The sequence below is a fragment of the Pollicipes pollicipes genome, unplaced genomic scaffold (genome assembly GCF_011947565.3).
Source record: "Pollicipes pollicipes isolate AB1234 unplaced genomic scaffold, Ppol_2.1 Scaffold_7261;HRSCAF=8764_pilon_pilon_pilon, whole genome shotgun sequence".
In the NCBI taxonomy this organism is placed as follows: Eukaryota; Metazoa; Arthropoda; class Thecostraca; order Pollicipedomorpha; family Pollicipedidae; genus Pollicipes; species Pollicipes pollicipes.
In genome coordinates, this window is record NW_023597054.1 from 27,537,700 (window position 1) to 27,555,012 (window position 17,313).

The 17,313-nt window shown below is 56.4% G+C and overlaps 1 protein-coding gene across 1 annotated transcript in view; it reads left to right on the forward strand.

Moving 5' to 3' along the window:
• Positions 1–17,313, forward strand: part of LOC119111259 (T-box transcription factor TBX10) — a 41,918-nt gene that overhangs the window by 24,190 nt on the left and 415 nt on the right. Inside the window, exons 2-8 of the mRNA XM_037235081.1 lie at positions 4,470–4,752; positions 5,182–5,298; positions 5,538–5,694; positions 7,007–7,156; positions 8,171–8,238; positions 9,126–9,250; positions 14,587–14,749. Of these exons, the coding sequence (XP_037090976.1) occupies positions 4,470–4,752; positions 5,182–5,298; positions 5,538–5,694; positions 7,007–7,156; positions 8,171–8,238; positions 9,126–9,250; positions 14,587–14,749 (1,063 nt within the window). The remainder of the gene's footprint in view (positions 1–4,469; positions 4,753–5,181; positions 5,299–5,537; positions 5,695–7,006; positions 7,157–8,170; positions 8,239–9,125; positions 9,251–14,586; positions 14,750–17,313) is intronic.

Consider the following 17,313-nt stretch of genomic DNA (forward strand, 5'->3'; position numbering starts at 1 on the left):
GACGGTCCAAAAAGGAGCTTGAAAATAGACGATGTAAAGAGAAGCATGCGTAAGAAGCATCGCCACTTGGAATGAAGACGATGGCCAAGCTGGAGTTCGGTTGCTATATTATAATTTAGTTCGGTTGCTACGCATATTTATAATGGGACGAATAACGGTGGTGCCCAAAGATATATCGACAAACTATGGGAACGAAAACAGACAAAATATTCGTAATTATAACGAACAGCTCTCCTCGTGCTACAGCAAAGCACTGGAATAGTTTTCATGGGGCATGGGCTTTGTACGAACCGCGATACCACACTCGACTGCATATGTTCTTCCACATAAATCAGGTGTGTGATACACATACGTGTTACCTTGTCCTGTTCTCCACAAACTTCTTTGTCCGGATGTGTCTACAGTTATTTCATGTCCGCATCGATTCGTGTATCCCAAGATACCTGACCTTTTCATATGGCTCAATAAAAAGCATAGCTCTCGTTTCCTCCGCCTTCTCCCTGACTTCAGTATACTCAATCGCTCTTCGCAGTCTTCGCAAGGTTTCATCGGAGGACAGTGACCTCGCTTTCTACCATTGCTAACTTATCTTTCTGACCTTTCATGTCCTCTCCGCTCCCCCTCCCCCCTGTCCTCTGCAATCCCGTCCTCTTCGGTCCTGTCTCTCTCCGCCCCGCGCCGCCCGTCCGGTGCGTTCTGCCATCGCTCCGGTCCTGACTCTCCCGCCCTGCGCCGCCCGTCCGTCGCTCCGGTCCTGTCTCCGGCGGGTAATCGCGGGCCGATCTCGACGCGCTCGTCGCGCGCCGTTTCCGATGCGACGGAATGTTGATGGCGGTTGCCGGTGTGATTCACGGCGGATTATAAGTGACGAGGCGTGCGGCATGACAAGCGGCAAAACAGGCCGCGACTCGCGAGGTGATTAAACGCCGCCGGCGGCGGCCGACGGCAACGACGCAGCCTCGCGGGCCAGGCTCGGTCGACGGCAGCGCGCGCCGGCGCCTCAGCCGGCCGGACGGACCACCCAGGCGGCGGCGCGTCGTCGACCGACCAGCGCGGCGGCAGCCATCGCCTTACGTGCGCCGCCCCGCGCTCGTGCGTCGGCTCGGCGTGCCGGCACGCGCGGCACGAGGTGGCGCCGGTCGGAGGCCCGGACGCGGCAGAGAGTGGCCGACGGAGCAGTTGTTTTAACAAGCGGTGTGTCAATGTTGGCTTAGGTATTGAACGCAGGAGGGCTGCGAGCGTTGGGGTCGCGGATGAAGGCATAATCAAATTACGTCATTGCATGCATGGCGATGAAGCGCATCAGTTCAATGTGGCTTGACCTAAGCCAACGGGACGAAATTAGGATGAGATTCGCTGGAAATTATTTGCCTCCGTCCCTTTTGTTCAGCGCCATCAAACCATTATCATTTTCACACACAATCATAGAAATAGACAAGCTGTCCATCTAGACTAGCTGGTACTGTCGTGGCTCATGGCTACCGTTCCCCGCACTGCACGGCTCACTCGGAGGCTCCGGTGTGTCGTGGAAGGACGGCGAGAGGTCACGAGATGCCATGAGGTCATCGCCGCACCGGTGTTACGTCGAAGCCGAGTTCAAGGATTCCTTTCCCATAAATCACGTTCATCACGCCTAGATAAACGAAAGGCCAGACTTCCCAGCCTCAACATGGCGGGAGAAGACGGTGCACATGAATTTACAGCGGCCCTGGGCGATCTGACGCAACCGGGCAGGGTCCGCGTGCCACGCCCGGCCTCGGCCTCGACTGGACCGTGCCGTCACTCCGCGCCTGTTGTCATCTGCAGCCGTCTGACTGCACCCCTGCAGCGCGGCCGGCCTGTTGTCCCGTCTGGCTGGACCGCTGTGGGCTGCGCTCCAGCTCCAGCACGGCGGCTCCGTTACTGCCTGCCGATGCTGCCGTGACTCGTGACCAGGCCACCGAGGTCACTGGCCACTCTCGCCGGACTTCCGATGGGCCAGCGCTATAGCTAGCCATAGCTGGCCAGTAATGCCACACAGAGCTTGCTCCGGGGCTGTAAAACTGACGCAGACGAGTCTTCAGCGGCCGCGGGCAAACACTACTCACACGTTCGGGAAGTCTGTAGTCCTTTTCCGCCCACCTTCACCAGACAGGAGGTGCACACTAACGAAAAGTGCGCCACTTCGGCAGTGTAAGCAGACCTCGCACTTCAGGCGGGCCACACACGACATGCTTTTGATACGTTCCAACCATGGGCATCGCAGATCAGAACCTCAGCAGCCCTGATGCTACACTGCTCCTACATTTAACTGCATTGGAGAACCGCGCAGGAACGTACGGGGGAGTCAAAGCACCCATTGTGGGCAAACTCGCGAAACTGAGGGCCTCTAGTTGGGACTGTTGGTAGCTGCCACCTAGCCTACAATAATTCTTACCAGCCAACCATAACAAAGGAACAATTACGCTTTCATCGGCTAAAGCAGAGGCACAGCAGCATCAAATTGTGAACACAAACCGAGTTTGATTCTGTGCTTCGTGCCACAACAGGTTTGATACAATCCGTTTTCGACGAAATCTGATCAGGTGCGTCGCCTGGAAAACCTGAAAGACGGAAAACCGCACCGTCGGCGTCGATTTCGGCACAGATTAGCCAGAAGATGCTTATGGCTTCAAATTACTCATTGGCGATGATATATGGGGCCAATCCGACTGCAGCCATGCATCACAGCAGCTCGGGCTAATTAATAACCGGGGACAGGTGGAATGCCAAAGCACCGCGCCGGTCCTCCAGAGGGCGCGGCGGCGGCGCGCGTGGCGCGCCGGCGGAGCGCCTCGCTCCGCCGCTCTATTTGCGCTCCGTCGCTCCGGTGACGTTTATTGGACGGCTGGAGATTTAGGGGCGCCGCCGGTGTGTGACAGGACAGGGCCGATGTTTTGAGGGGAAGGGGGAGGCGCGCGCCTCGGGCGCCGGTGACCGGTGACGCCCGGGCCCGGCTGCGCCCAGCTGCCGACGTCGTCATCGTTAGTGACGCGTCCGTCAGCGGCGGCCGGCGCCGGAACACCTGTAGGGGCGCGGGTCAGCCGCCGTCGCCGCCCTCTGACGCCGCCCGGCCGGGCACCGGCCCCCGATTTATGGACTCATAGCCGCCGGCGCCCTCCTGACAAATGGCTGTTTACGTCGCCAGGCACTGGCAGGAATAAACGAGGCGCGCCGTGAAATGTGATGTTAGTTCTGGGTAATTGAAGGCGATTTGCACTACTTTGTGTGCGGTACGTCTTGGTCACGCGACACTCCTCACGGCGCGCGACGACCGTGACGCTGCCGACCGCAGTCGATCGCGCGCGCGTCAAACACAGCTAATTTATCATCCCGGGTAATTTACATGCGCTATTTTGGCACATAAGACAGAGAACCCCCGAATGAGAGGTGCGATATTATGCTCCGGTTAATGATAGGGTCTATAGCGGTGGCTGACTGCAAATAGTGCTCGTCCAGGAAGCAGGGCTCACTTCGTCATACCAGTGGCGCAGTGAGCGCTGTATCTTGCACAGGAGGGGAAACGTCGACAAAAGACTCGGTGGTCACAGGGAGCCCAGCAGTTAAAAGTGTCCCAAATATTACAACACCTATTACCGGTGAAGAGACGTGAGCCCGGTTTTGATGTTTGATACCATGCTGATAAAAAATGTATAGTGCATAATGCACCTGATACAGTAATCAGCCAACGACATTGGTCAGTCATTTGGTGACGTCACGATGATATTATGTCATTTCTACGAGCAGTCAGCAGAATCATCCAGCATTGCGTCTTAAACATTTCCCATCGCTCGAGATCTGATAGGTCTCCGACATCGTGCATCAATAACAGTATACCCAGTTCAGTTAGCTATTAGCGCATGCAAACTCTCGCGCCATTGCCGTCAACATCGCCGCTTGAGGGAAGTCTACCGCGACGCCAGCTGAATACCAGAACCAACGACCCCGGCAGCAACGTCCAACACCACTCGGCCACTTACACGTCCCCGCACGCCAGCCCGGTCTCCGACAAGCGAGCCCGGTCTCCAACACGCGCCCTGCTGACGGTACTCCCTATCCCCGTCAGCGCGCTCCGCTGACGGCGCTTCCTGTCTCCGTCAGCGCGCTCCGCTGACGGCGCTCCCTGCCTCCGACAGCGCGCTCTGCTGACGGTACTCCCTATCTCCGTCAGTGCGCTCCGCTGACGGCGCTCCCTGTCTCCGTCAGCGCGTTCCGCTGACGGCGCTCCCTATCTCCGTCGGCGCGCTCCGCTGACGGCGCTCCCTGTCTCCGTCAGCGCGTTCCGCTGACGGCGCTCCCTGTCTCCGTCAGCGCGTTCCGCTGACGGCGCTCCCTATCTCCGTCAGCGCGCTCCGCTGACGGCGCTCCCTGTCTCCGTCAGCACGCTCCGCTGACGGCGCTCCCTGTCTCCGTCAGCGCGCTCCGCTGACGGCGCTCCCTGTCTCCGCCAGCGTGTTTCCTGGGCGGCGAGCGGACGCGGCTGGACTGCGCAGACCCGTACCGCCAGCTGTACCAGTGCGCGTTCAGCCGACCCGAGCGAGACAAGCTAGCCGGCGACGTGAACGGCAACACGCCGCAGGCCTCCGACCGCAACGACGAGCGGACGGCGGAGGGTGCCGAGCAGCGGCCCCTGCACCCCAAGCTGGCCTCCGTCTCGACCGTGCTCGAGATGAAGGAGCAGTGGCAGCAGTTCAACGAGCTCACCACCGAGATGATCGTCACCAAGGCCGGCAGGTGGGGCGCGCGAGAGGGCGCTGATGGCTGGGGGCCGCGCTGTGCACAGGGATGGGCGCCGGCGCGCTGCTGCGCCGCTGCAGCCAGCGGTGCGGCCACTCGGCACACGTCATTGTGTCTGGTAAACATCAATGAAGATAAAAAATGAAATGCTGATGTCGGCAAAACAATGAGGCCAAGGACTCGGGTAGCCCTAACGTGCCCGCACCGATATGGAACGTGGAGCCATTAAGAGGCATCATCTAGCTGGGATAATCGATGGTGTTTTCCTAGACGGCTCCATCATTCACTTGCTGGACATGGGCCATAAAATCAAGGATGTTATTGCGGAAAACCTCTAATAATTGCTCACTACAAGATCTGCGCTTTGCTGTCTTTGTTTACTAGTTTCGGGAAAATATGGTTTGACTGCGACTTTCTGACTTGCAGGCGAATGTTTCCAGTCTTTCAAATACGGTTATACGGCATGCACCAGTTAGAAGAGTATATGCTCCAGATGGATTTTGTGCCCGTCGATGACAAGAGGTACCGCTACGCCTTCCACAGGTATGTTTGGATATCTGCTATCACTGCGGTACTTGCAAGAACAGCGCGTGTTCTCTTTCACTTCTGCGGCTCTTCGGAACTGTTATGACATGCTTTACGCATCACTTATCAGAACCACCGAATACCACACACTTGCGCGACGTGTACACGTCTTCAAGATGATGGATGGGTGGAGAGGCCTGCACGAGGCGTCAGTGTGTCTGCGAGCTCACGCGCGCGCTGCCACCGCCCTCCCGCAGCTCCAGCTGGGTGATAGCGGGCAAGGCGGATGCGCACGCGCCACCCCGCATCCACATGCACCCTGACAGTCCTGCGCTTGGGTCGCACTGGATGAAGCAGGTCATCTCGTTCGACAAGCTCAAGCTGACCAACAACCCGTACGACGACAACGGATACGTGAGTGGGCGGCGGTCGTCCCGGTCGGCGCCGGTGTCCCTCCTCGGCCGGCGCCGGCGTCGGTGTCCTCCTCGGTCGGCGTCGGTGCCCTCCCTCGGCCGGCGCCGGCGTCCCCCCTCGGCAGCGCCGGCGTCCCTCCTCGGCCGGCGCCGGCGTCCCCCCTCGGCAGCGCCGGCGTTTCCTCCTCAGCGCCGCCGGCGTCCCTCCTCGGCAGCGCCGGCGTCCCCCTCGGCAGCGCCGGCGTCCCTCCTCGGCAGCGCCGGCGTCCCCTCCTCGGCCGGCGCCGGCGTCCCCCCTCGGCAGCGCCGGCGTCCCTCCTCGGCCGGCGCCGGCGTCCCCCCTCGGCAGCGCCGGCGTTCCTCCCTCAGGCACCGCCGGCGTCCCTCCTCGGCAGCGCCGGCGTCCCTCCTCGGCAGCGCCGGCGTCCCTCGGCCGCGGCGTCCCTCCTCGGCCGGCGCCGGCGTCCCCCCTCGGCAGCGCCGGCGTCCCTCCCGGCCGGCGCGGCATCCCCCTCGGCAGCGCCGGCGTCCCCCTCGGCCGCCGGCGTCCCCCCTCGGCCGCCGGCGTCCCCCCTCGGCAGCGCCGGCGTCCCCCCGGCAGCGCCGGTGTCCCCCTCGGCAGCGCCGGCGTCCCCCCTCGGCAGCGCCGGCGTCCCCTCGGCAGCGCCGGCGTCCCCCCTCGGCAGCGCCGGCGTCCCCCTCGGCCGGCGCCGGCGTCCCCCCTCGGCCGGCGCCGGCGTCCCCCCTCGGCAGCGCCGGCGTCCCCCCTCGGCAGCGCCGGCGTCCCCCCTCGCAGCGCCGGCGTCCCCCCTCGGCAGCGCCGGCGTCCCCCCTCGGCACCGCCGGCGTCCCCCTCGGCCGGCGCCGGCGTCCCCCCTCGGCCCGCCGGCGTCCCCCTCGGCCGGCGCCGGCGTCCCCCCTCGCAGCGCCGCCGGCGTCCCCCCTCGGCAGCGCCGGCGTCCCCCCTCGGCAGCGCCGGGCTGAGCACCGTCACGGCGACACAGGCCTGTGTCTGCCGCTGTGTTGACGGCCTCACGCCAGAGCCAATGGCGCGCGGAAGCCATTTGCAGCGAACCGTCAGCATGGTAGCTCCGATGATGCGTGCAGCACTGCGGCTTTCGCGGAGTCTGCTGAAGCGATTGTTCGGTCATTTGCCGGTTTGTTTGTTTGGTTTTCCGCCCAGATTCAGCGGTCAATCATCAGACATCAACCGCTTTCAACGTCAGGCGTGCACGCGGCCGTGGCCTGATCGAACACTTCCCAGTGTGTTGCCGGAGAGCCAGGCAGACAGTGACAAGTCTGCGGTGTTTCAGATTATCCTGAACTCAATGCATCGATACCAGCCCCGGTTTCATGTCATCTACAACCCCAAAGGAGAAGAGCAAGGGAACTACCAGAACTTCAAGACATTCGTCTTCTCAGAAACCAAGTTCATGGCCGTCACAGCGTATCAGAATCAAAGGGTATGTAGCAGAATCAAAGCGTGATATGTTGCTACCGAGATCAGAGGTCTCAGAAGAGATTCCTGCATTTTTTAATGTCAAGGTTATAAATGTAAAAGTATGACCAAATTGATCACCTTTATTCATCTCTGCTCATAAATGAACACCTTGCAACAAAAGCTCCGCTCACGCATGCAGTCTTCGACACCCTGCATTTCACGTGCCAACGCTGCATTTCTTGAACTCACCTGTTTCGCTCGCCTCAGGCGCTTTTGACTTTTCCAGCAGCACAATACGTACGATATGTATACGATATGTATATGTACTTCGACTTGCAAAGGCCGTGGTACTCTGTCGTTCCAGCCAAGCAGGCTGCTGTCCCTACCCGACTGGAACTCGTCACTTTTTCGTCCCGCTCCGGCCGTTCCTCGTCTCCCGTTCGGCGGCTCTTCGGACTGTTCTGCCGTTCCGCCCCGACCAGACCGCATCACCGTTCTGCTTCGTTCCGCCTATCCCTCACGCACGCCGCGCCCAGCCACCGGACCAGTCCGCTGGACCGGTCCGCCGTTCCGTTCCGTTCCGGCTGGACCCACCGCCGCGCCCGGAGGCGAAAACAGTGGCGTGGCCGTGACGTCACAGGCCATCCATCTTGGCCGTTAAAGGGGGTCGACGCGCCTTACCGGCGGGCCGACCATCCGTCACAGGACCCGCCCCGGCGCAGCCGCCCCCGCGGAACCGTCGCCGGCGCCGTGTCCCCGCCGACGACGGCGCCGCCATCCCCGCCCCGCGTGTGACGTCACCGATCGGTGACGTCACCGGTCGGCGCCAGCCGGCCGCCACGGAAGCGGCGCTCGCCTTAATAAATGAGGATGTAAGAATCGCAGATGGTATCAGCGGCCGACCGATGAAAGCCGGGCGCCGGTAAATAATTACGCCCGAGGGTGTGAGCCCGGTCAGGCGGCCGGATGGGGGAGGGGGCGGGCTGAGTCAGAGGCCGGGCGCCCTCTCTGGCTGACCGCCGGAAATGCTCCCCAGGTCACGCAGCTGAAGATCGCCAGCAACCCGTTCGCCAAGGGCTTCCGGGACTGCGACCCGGACGACTGGTGAGTGGACCCACCGGCTGGCTGTGCTATCAGGAGCAGCGATCCTCCGACACGCAGCTGATCCTACCTCGCCTTCCGCCCTTTTGGAGGGACGCGCTGTCGTTTACATGGCCTTGGCGGCTCATCTGCCTGTTTGAAACCCCGGTAGTCAGTCCAGTGCTTGCTGTTTGACGACGAACGCGAACGTCAGATGAAACGAATCGCACCCGTTTCACGAATTCCAGTCACATCCCGATGCCCGCTGTGTGTACATTCCCTGTTGGTACTGCAATGTGTCCGTTTTCTGTTGATATTGTAACCTGACCCAAATCTGTGGATGCTGCGGTGCGTTTGCTCCCGGATGCTGCGATTTGTCGTTCCCTGCGCGCAGCATGATGTTTCTCATTTTGGTTGAGTCTGATTGGTACTGGCCCTGTTGGTACTGCGATGTGTTTGTTATCTGTTCATTTTAAGTGTCCTCTCATGGAACTCCTTGTGGCCATGTAATGCTGTTGATCATCCACTTCTCCCGCCCTCGGCATGAAATCAGGATTAACGTTTCTCTGACAATAAAAAACTTTCACATTCTGCTACACTGCTGCAAAAGAGTATGGCAGCCTTGCATCCTCTTTAGACGTTGCAGTGCATTTGCATTATATGCAACGTCATCTCAGGTGCGCTCCACTGTGGTGTGTTACTTCTCTATTCTCAGTATGCCTCAAGCGTATCCATTCACCCCACCGCACCGTTGCGCCTCCCCCTCCCCTTCGGGCGGGTATCCGTCCTCTGTTGACTCGGGCCTCGCCGGCGGTCACGGGTCGAGTGCCCCTGCCCGGTGCCCCGCCGCCGCTCGCCCTGCCGGCCTCCCCGCAGCTGACCCGTCTTGACCGGCCGGCCGCGGTTGACAGTGGCATGCCGGACATGATGGGCGCCATGCCGGGCCAGGGCCGCCAGCTGACGCCGGCCGGCGCGCCGCGGCCGCCCGCCATGTCCGCCGCGCCGCACATGCTGCTGCAGACCAAGCCCGAGAAAGGTGAGCGAGCTCCTGTTGATACGGCGCCGTGTAAGCAGTGGCGCGCTCTGTTTACCCGGCGGCCGCGCGTAATGAGTCGCCGGCGCGCTGGCGGCCGGGCCTCAGCCGCCATTTATTACGGGCGGGCGGCGCGCCGCGCCCCGGCCGACCTCTGACCGGTCAGCGGCCGGCGGCGGTGTCCGGTGTCGGCAGACGGACTGGCGCCGCCGGCTGCCGCGCGCGCTCCTGACCCGACCCGCCGGCGCGCGTGATAAATGGCGCGCCGCCGCCGCCGCCAGCTGGTCCGATGACAGCGCCGCGGGGAAAACGGTGTTTACGGGGCGCGGCTCGAGTTTCCGCCGGCCGCTTCCGATGCCCTCGCTGTTTTCCTTTCCCGTAGAGCCAGATAGTTCTCGAGAAAAATAGCTGGCCGCCGAGATGCCGGCGACAGCGGTGGATGCCACCGCTGCTGAAGCGAAGGAGTCAACTCTCACGGTCCCTGACACCGTCGGCCGGCCCGGCCGACCAGAGCCAAAACAGGCGGAACAGTCCAACCAGCGGCAAAACTTAACGGTTAAACACTTTGCTGGAGCTAACCATTCGTATCGCTTCGGACGGTTGCAGACTGCGCCAACTCCGAACCACAACCGATGGGTTGATTAGATCATCAGTGCAGCCAACGCGTTTTGATTTAGGTTTTAGGCTAGCCCCATTCTATGTGATCTCGTACGGCTTTTTTAAGAGCTCCCAGGCTGTGAAAAGTGACAGCATAGCTTGAGCCTAAGCACCAGGCCATCGCAAAACCGTAGCTGTACGCTTTTCAGTGGTGGAAAATAGAGCACTTCATGGATTGAGTTTTCAGAATCGGGCCCAGTCGAGTCCGGCAAGCCCAGATCCAGTCCACCCGCCAACTCACTTTTCCCAGACTTCTGAACCCAATCAGAAGCAGTCTGAATTACCAGAAAAAAATTGTCAAATAAATCCGCGCCAATCCGCTTTCACACAGGGGCTTTCTTAAATGTGAAAAAAATGATTCATCTCAACATCTTAAATCTAAGTTGTTTGTTAATTTCCGCCGCAAAAATGTGCAAGAAGTCGCTGCAAATCGGTGCGTGTTATGATACCCGCACCGCTTGTTGCCTGTTGGTGAGGCGACCTTGCATGAAGATCAGAAAAAAAAACAAGACACACCATATTGCAAATCATTTCTTAATTATTGGCCAATAATTCACACGTACCACCACATCATAGGGGTAATAATCGCTTCTGGTTTCAGTAACCTAAGGGCATGAGCACATTATCTAGCATTTTCGGATCCAGGTTACGCGTAACATACCTGCACTTTCTACTCGACTGGCTGAGGGACACTCCCTTCGCAAGCATAGGACGATGCCCATCTGGTCCGCCTTCTGAAAAACTGAACCGACCACCTCACTTGATGTATAACACTTCAGGTGTGTATCCGTCCCCGGACTAAGGGTACTTCTAACAGAGGTGTCCTGCATGACACAGATCCTTTGGGATGCAAAATACTTAGCAAAGGTTGTCGAAACACTATAATCCAGCATTCAACTTAAAATTGCTTGCAGAAGCTTCAAGGACCCATTTCGGAAGAGCTTTAGGGATAAATTTTCCATCCAAAGTAGAGTACTGTTGACTTATCTCATCTCCAAAACGTAAGATAAATATTACGAGAGATGTGCAGTGACAGCTCTCTTACTCTCTTGCCCCGATATCAGTGTACCTTTTTGGTACGAAATAACGCGGACAAACATATTTCCAAAAACTACCTGCAAGCTTTGCTGTCAAAGACTACCCTCCACTGCTGAGGCTTTATAGGCTTTGCTAAAAGAGCAGATTTCTGCTTGATTGGTACGTGCATGGATTCCTATTATTCAAAATTTTCATGAAACCGAACTTTGTTTTTAACTTTATAGAATATCTCCTGCTGAGACCTGGTCTCCTTTAAGCAATTTGCCCCAAAATATCTTGAGTTCCAGCCTCATGCTTGAAAGTTTGTCATCAAAACTATTGGGATCCAGGATCCATTGCCAGTCTTGTGAAGGATCTTTTAGGATCCTAGGTTGACTTTGTATCTTATCAACTCTTGATTGATATTTGAGATCTGTCTACCTTTGGGATCCGCGCACGCGGCTGTTACTTGAAGCTACCGTAAAATTCTGACTGCGTTCGGGACATTCATCAATGATAGTAACAACCATGCAATGCCTGCAACTGCATATCGCTCTTAGTCACACCGGTCATAAGCAGGCAGACAATGCTGCCCTCCTTGTAACCTTTGTCTAGTGAAGTCTCACGGAACTTGGCACTTAACACGAGTAGTCTGGGTGTGAGACAATAAACACACCATTCTGTTAATCCAATTTTTGTTCCACCCAAGTTTGTTTACGCTGAGTGCTGACAGGTTAAATTATCCCAGCGGAGATTGTTTGGATCGCAATTTCGAGACGGCCTTCCCATTCAAACAAGTCCGACCATTTATTATAGGTTCGCCGCGCTGACGAGGCAGCCCCTCGAAAGATGCAGAGGCTTGTGAATAAGGAAAGCAGTCGGTACAGAATTGTCATGTCACAGGATTGTCACAGAGTTCAAAGGCAAATGGAAAGACGGAGCTCAAACATTGTGCACGGGTCTGTAAGGGAGCGTTTAGCCGTATGCAGAAACGGCAGATGAAAAGTACCACCTGTCCTTTACAATTCTGGTGCCCTGATTATGGGATGCACATTCTCGGTTGCTTGTTTGTTCTTTTCAGCGCAGCAATATCTCACCCAATTAAGTCGATTTCTCAAACCATCCCAGAGAGAGTCATTACCTCCCTCGCGCGGACCAGACAGCGCCCGCACCACCTGCGCCATCGGCGTCGCCGCGCCGTTTCCGTCCGGCCCCGGCCCGGCTGCCCTCCGAGGCTGCCTGGCGCCGGGCCGGGCGCCGGCGGCGGCCCTCCGCGGCCGGCCGAAACCCAACACAGCTCCCCGCCAGCCTTCTAACGAGCGCCGTTTGTCTCCTGCCAGTCGAGCATCCAACAAATGAAAACAAAAACTTAAATGATGGCAGAGCGGGCGGCCGGCCGCCACTCGTCCTGCTCCCCCCCCCCCCCCCTCCGCCGGCCGGCCGGCTGGGTGTGGGAGCCGTCGAGATGCCGGACACCCGAACGGAGGAGCCTCGGCCCCGCGGAGTCGAACGGCGTCTGCTGAAGCGATTACGCGCGGCTGGGACTGGGATGCCGGGATGGCAGCTGCCAGTGCCTCTACCTCACGTCTGTTCGGAATTTGGGTACATTTGCGTCACTTCAGGTTGAAGTGATATTCACGAGTCCCCCCTCCCCAAAGTACCGGACAAGATGCGGTTGCCCATTTCTAATGGCTCGTGCCCACCTGGCTCCCAGCCGCTAAACTGTACGAAGCCTTTAGCCGCAGTATGGAAAAGGAAATCAAGGAAATTTATCCCTAAGCTTACCATGAGTTAAGAGATCTTATTCTGCCAGTGGTCGGCCTTCAATATGCCTGGTTAAACAACGCCATCAAGGAGGTTTTACAGCCTTATGAACTAAAGTCGACGTTTCTAAGCTGTGATCATGGTCCTGAGTGCTTACCAGTCACTGGTCACACTCGTGGCCATGAGCACGGCTTTGGACGTCGATGTGTGTCAGTGCGGTCAATGCTTCCTTGATAATCTTGTTTAACCACCCTCCTGGTAAAAGGAACTTCGTTATTGGAAGAATAATTCCTTACAATTCAGGGTGCCAAAAAGGAACAAAAAACAAAACAAAACAACAACAAAACGGAGCTCAAGGTCTTACTCCTTTGATGATTGAAAAAGAAGCACAACCAAGAACACTGTACGAAACATCTTATTATCTATCCGACGTGTCTTGAAATGCTTATCGTTTAACAGACTTTTCCCATCATTCGTACCCAATTCAGCTCGTTACCCATGTTATAATAGTCCTAATGGATTTCACCAAACTGTAACGGCCTCTACATGCGTCGCTACCTGAACCTCTGCATTGGCCCCAGTTGCTGTGTACCCGGGCTAATCGTGCGCACGAGCCTACGCACTCGTCCCCCACTATCTCAAATGGGTTGTCAGCGATATCATTGCGTGTTTTAACACGCGCTCAGGAGGAGGAGGAGGAGGACGTGGGGTTAGTTTGATTTCTCACCACCCCCGAAGGTATTTATAGAATGGTTTCCCAACGTTGTGGGGAAGCCGCCCAAAATTTTGCATAGCTATAGGCAAATAAATGGCGAATGTTTTGGAGGAAAAGATTGGACGTACCTTACAAGGTCGCTGACCAATGACAGGTCAAATTCAGGCCATGGCTATCAGCGAAGGCAATTCATTAGAAATCGTTCAATCTGAAACGACAACTAAATGCTCGACAAAGCCATGCATCTTTGAGATAGTTTCTTAAACAATAAGCCAGCCGCATTTAAGATTTCGGAAAACTACATTGACCTTGGGCACGGTCACAGGGTTAGGTTGAGGTGAAAGCCATACCAAGGTCAAATTAACCTGTTTTATTGAAGCGCTTGCTTAAAGGGGTGATTTTTGATGCTCATTTCGACTTCATTAATAACCGGGACGGCAGCAGACATATTCCTTTTATTTCGTTAAGGTCAGAGTAGGTCACCGCCCGTAAAGTGCCACACATGGATCTTTTATTTTAAGGAACGTACCCCCAAGCGTAATCATTGGTGATTATTCAAATCCAAAATAAAACAATGCTTTAGGTTTTGGTCGTCATGACCTTCCTAAAGGTCAAAAAAGGCCGCCGAACTGAAATCAACACCAATTATCTTTTGCTTAGAAACGGTATCTAGGTTCAAGGTGGTTGCATGATGAGGCCTGGGGGCGCTCTAGGCACCAATCTTGAGAGTGACCTTAAGTGGCCTTATTTCACCGGAAGGTCGTGACCTAAGAAGCCTTAAGTTTTCACTCAAGTGAATGAACATACATAACAATCCGCTCTGTGAATTTAGTATTGTGGCACGTTAACCTTTCGCCACCAAATTCTGCCGTTTAATTGGAATTGGGCGATCGGATGGCAGGAGTCAAGGCTCACACAACAAGCACTGCTTAGCGTGAGCTCTGATCCCAGAAATCCATCCATTCAAAAGGTTCGGATAAAATATTTTTTAGAAAATAAGCCGACCAGCCGGGCGCGTGTTCATGACCAAACGACCACACACGCCCCCGCCGTCCGCGCGCCGACACGGACCCACTGTGACCCCGCTACGTCTTCGCCGACCGCTGTGACCCTACGGTCCCGCTGACCCGTTATAACCTAGCCGATCCACTGTGACCCCGCTAACCCGCTGTGCCCCTGCCGCCAGAGCCGGAGCGGAGCGAGGCGGCCGCCGTGTCAGCCATGTCGCGCATGTTCCCGGCGGCCGCGCAGCAGTACGTCCCGCCGGCGCCCGGCACCCAGCCGTACCCGAGCGCTGCCTACTACGGGCCCCTCTTCACGACATACCCGTACAAGGCGCGCTCGCCGCCGTACTCGCGGCCCGGCGGCCGGGCGCCGCTGTACGCCGGCGGCGGCGCGGCCGGCTACGGCGGCGGCGCGCCCGGCGTGCCCGGCCTGTACCGCAGCGGGGCGGCGGCCAGCGCCGCGCCGCCGCCGCTGCCGCCACCGCACAGCGCCACCTATGAGTACGGCGCCAGGTGAAGATCGCATTATGCTGTCGCCCGCCTGAAAAACGAGGCGCGAGAAACGCCGATGGTGCCAGCCCGACAACTGTTGAAAATTGCCGGGGAAAATAAATACGTCCGCGATTAATGAGCGGGGGAGTATTTATTCATGGCACCCGGCATAAAGGGTGGGTGGGCAGTGGCAGCTCCTGCTTTCGTCGGCAGCGGACAGGACAATGGCGGGAGAGAACACTCGTGAGCGCTTGATGTCGCCGAGTGCCCGGATGATTTGTATTCTTATATACGTTCGTATGGCGACTGTTGGCCGGTTGTCGGCCGGAGCGCGCTTGTGATTGGCTCGGTGGTCGCTTGGAGCCCACGAGACTGACGAAGGTCCGTTAGTCTTCGCTGGCACCTCTGTTACTTGATTGTTCGGCCGGTGTGTACGTGAAGTCCGTGAATAGTTCGTGCTGCGCGAGCAGAGGTATCGTGCAGTGCTGCGTTCGTAATGAAATAAAGTGCAATGAAGCCAGGGGCGTTGCTTGGAGTTAAGGTGCATTAGGTCACCTGTCACCACGTGCGGAACGCAGGGTTAATGTCAAATGATACTGACTGGATCGAGAGAAAGAACAACCAACTAATTTTTTTGGCAGTTTTTGAAAGTGCATGGTGGCTTAGATAAAACTTGGCGCGTGTCTACGCCAACATGGGCAAGTGCAATTTTGTCGCATAATGGTGTTCGCGGTGGTCACACAACACAATCACCGACAACGGGAGTCATGAATGATCTCTTACCATGATTTCCTAAGATGTTTTCCTGTGAATTGCACTCCATTCCAAGCTTTTCACAAAAAGGCAGCTGGTGTTGACTTGAAATGGCAAAATAAATTCCTTCGCAGGAGGCCAATTTCGAACCTACGAGATATTAAAAAAGTTCTTTCTTTCGGCATCAAGGAAGCAAATACAAGTACCGAAATGCGGGAACAAACCAGGTTTTGGTTAGGTCAACTTTTTCGGTTGAGCCCTCCCCCAACGATTTTAGAAGGCATCACTGGCAGAAGGTACGGCGCCTCAAACACAGAAGGCTCAGTTCAGCTGTTTATTTAGTACGCATGCCAGGAACACATGCACGAAGAGGCTCCTCATGGGCGAATGGGAAGGCTTTCTTGAGCGTCGATACACAACATGAACAGGCATGTTCCGTTGACGATCGCGAAATTTTGTAAAGCATTTTTCGATATAACATAGAAGCTGCATGGAAACCCTTCAGTGGGCCAATACGTTCAAATGTGTTATCTCAGTGGTAACCGTAGTCCACATTCAACAGCCATTAAACACTTCAGGGTGCCGGTTCTTTTCTGAAAGATAAAAAACCAGCAGAACGCATCACATGAAATGGAAAATATGTTTCGTTACAAATACGCAGATATAACAAACGCTCTCTGTACTTGCTGGAATTTTTTGGTTTAACAGCCCATTTAACACCTCAGATCATTTAGCGTCGGCTCTCTTACGCTGGTTGCCACGGTGATGACGCAACTCTTGGCCGAAGGTCAGACCCGGATTCCGCGACGTTCCGCGCGCGATAATGAGACAACGCTCTCCCAACTGAGCTACGCGATCCGTAAGCCCGGCGTTCATTCAACGCATCCGGAATCTTCCTACTACGGTGTCCTTTCACAACGTACCCCCTACAGGCCATGCTTGATGGGTCAGACAATGTACCGCCCTGTATAAAACATCTTAAAAACTGCGTCCTCTGAAGAAAAAGGGAAGGGGATGCTTCACATGTGTGTGGTTTTGATCCGGGACAACCGGTATGTAGCCCACAAAGAAATGTTCACGGTAATGGCCTTTCGATGCCCGAAACGTCCCAGTTCCTGGGCTTGGGTGTTATTAATCGATACATCGCTTAATACCCGGACAGTGTCACGTGGTCGGATAATGTCACGTGACCACGCTACCACAAATCACAACACCAACGGACAACCACTTGGCCGCCAGCCGCCGCTGCCGCTCGGTAACTGGATGGGTGTGACACCGTGGCAGTGTAACGCAACGGACCAAACCTTTGCTTTCGAGTAATTGTGACACTTACAGTAACATTTTTACACGGCAAATAGCACAAAGGCGCCCAGTCTGCGCAGCTGGGTCATAGTTTTCTTTTTCCGGAAGTACCTTAAGTGAAATATTTATTTTCATTACTCGAACTGATAGAGATACTGGCTTCCACAGGGATTTCTCCCTCATCGCATCGCTCCGTGGAGTGATCATTATTCGGGTGACAGGTAACAATAAGCGGACGGAATGTGTAGTACTGTGTACACTGTTAAGTTCACACCATCAGGATCAATCATCAATCAACACAGCGATGCGCTACCAACGTCAATCTGTGCACTTCGGGTGGAGCCGTCTGTCAACGACGCCGA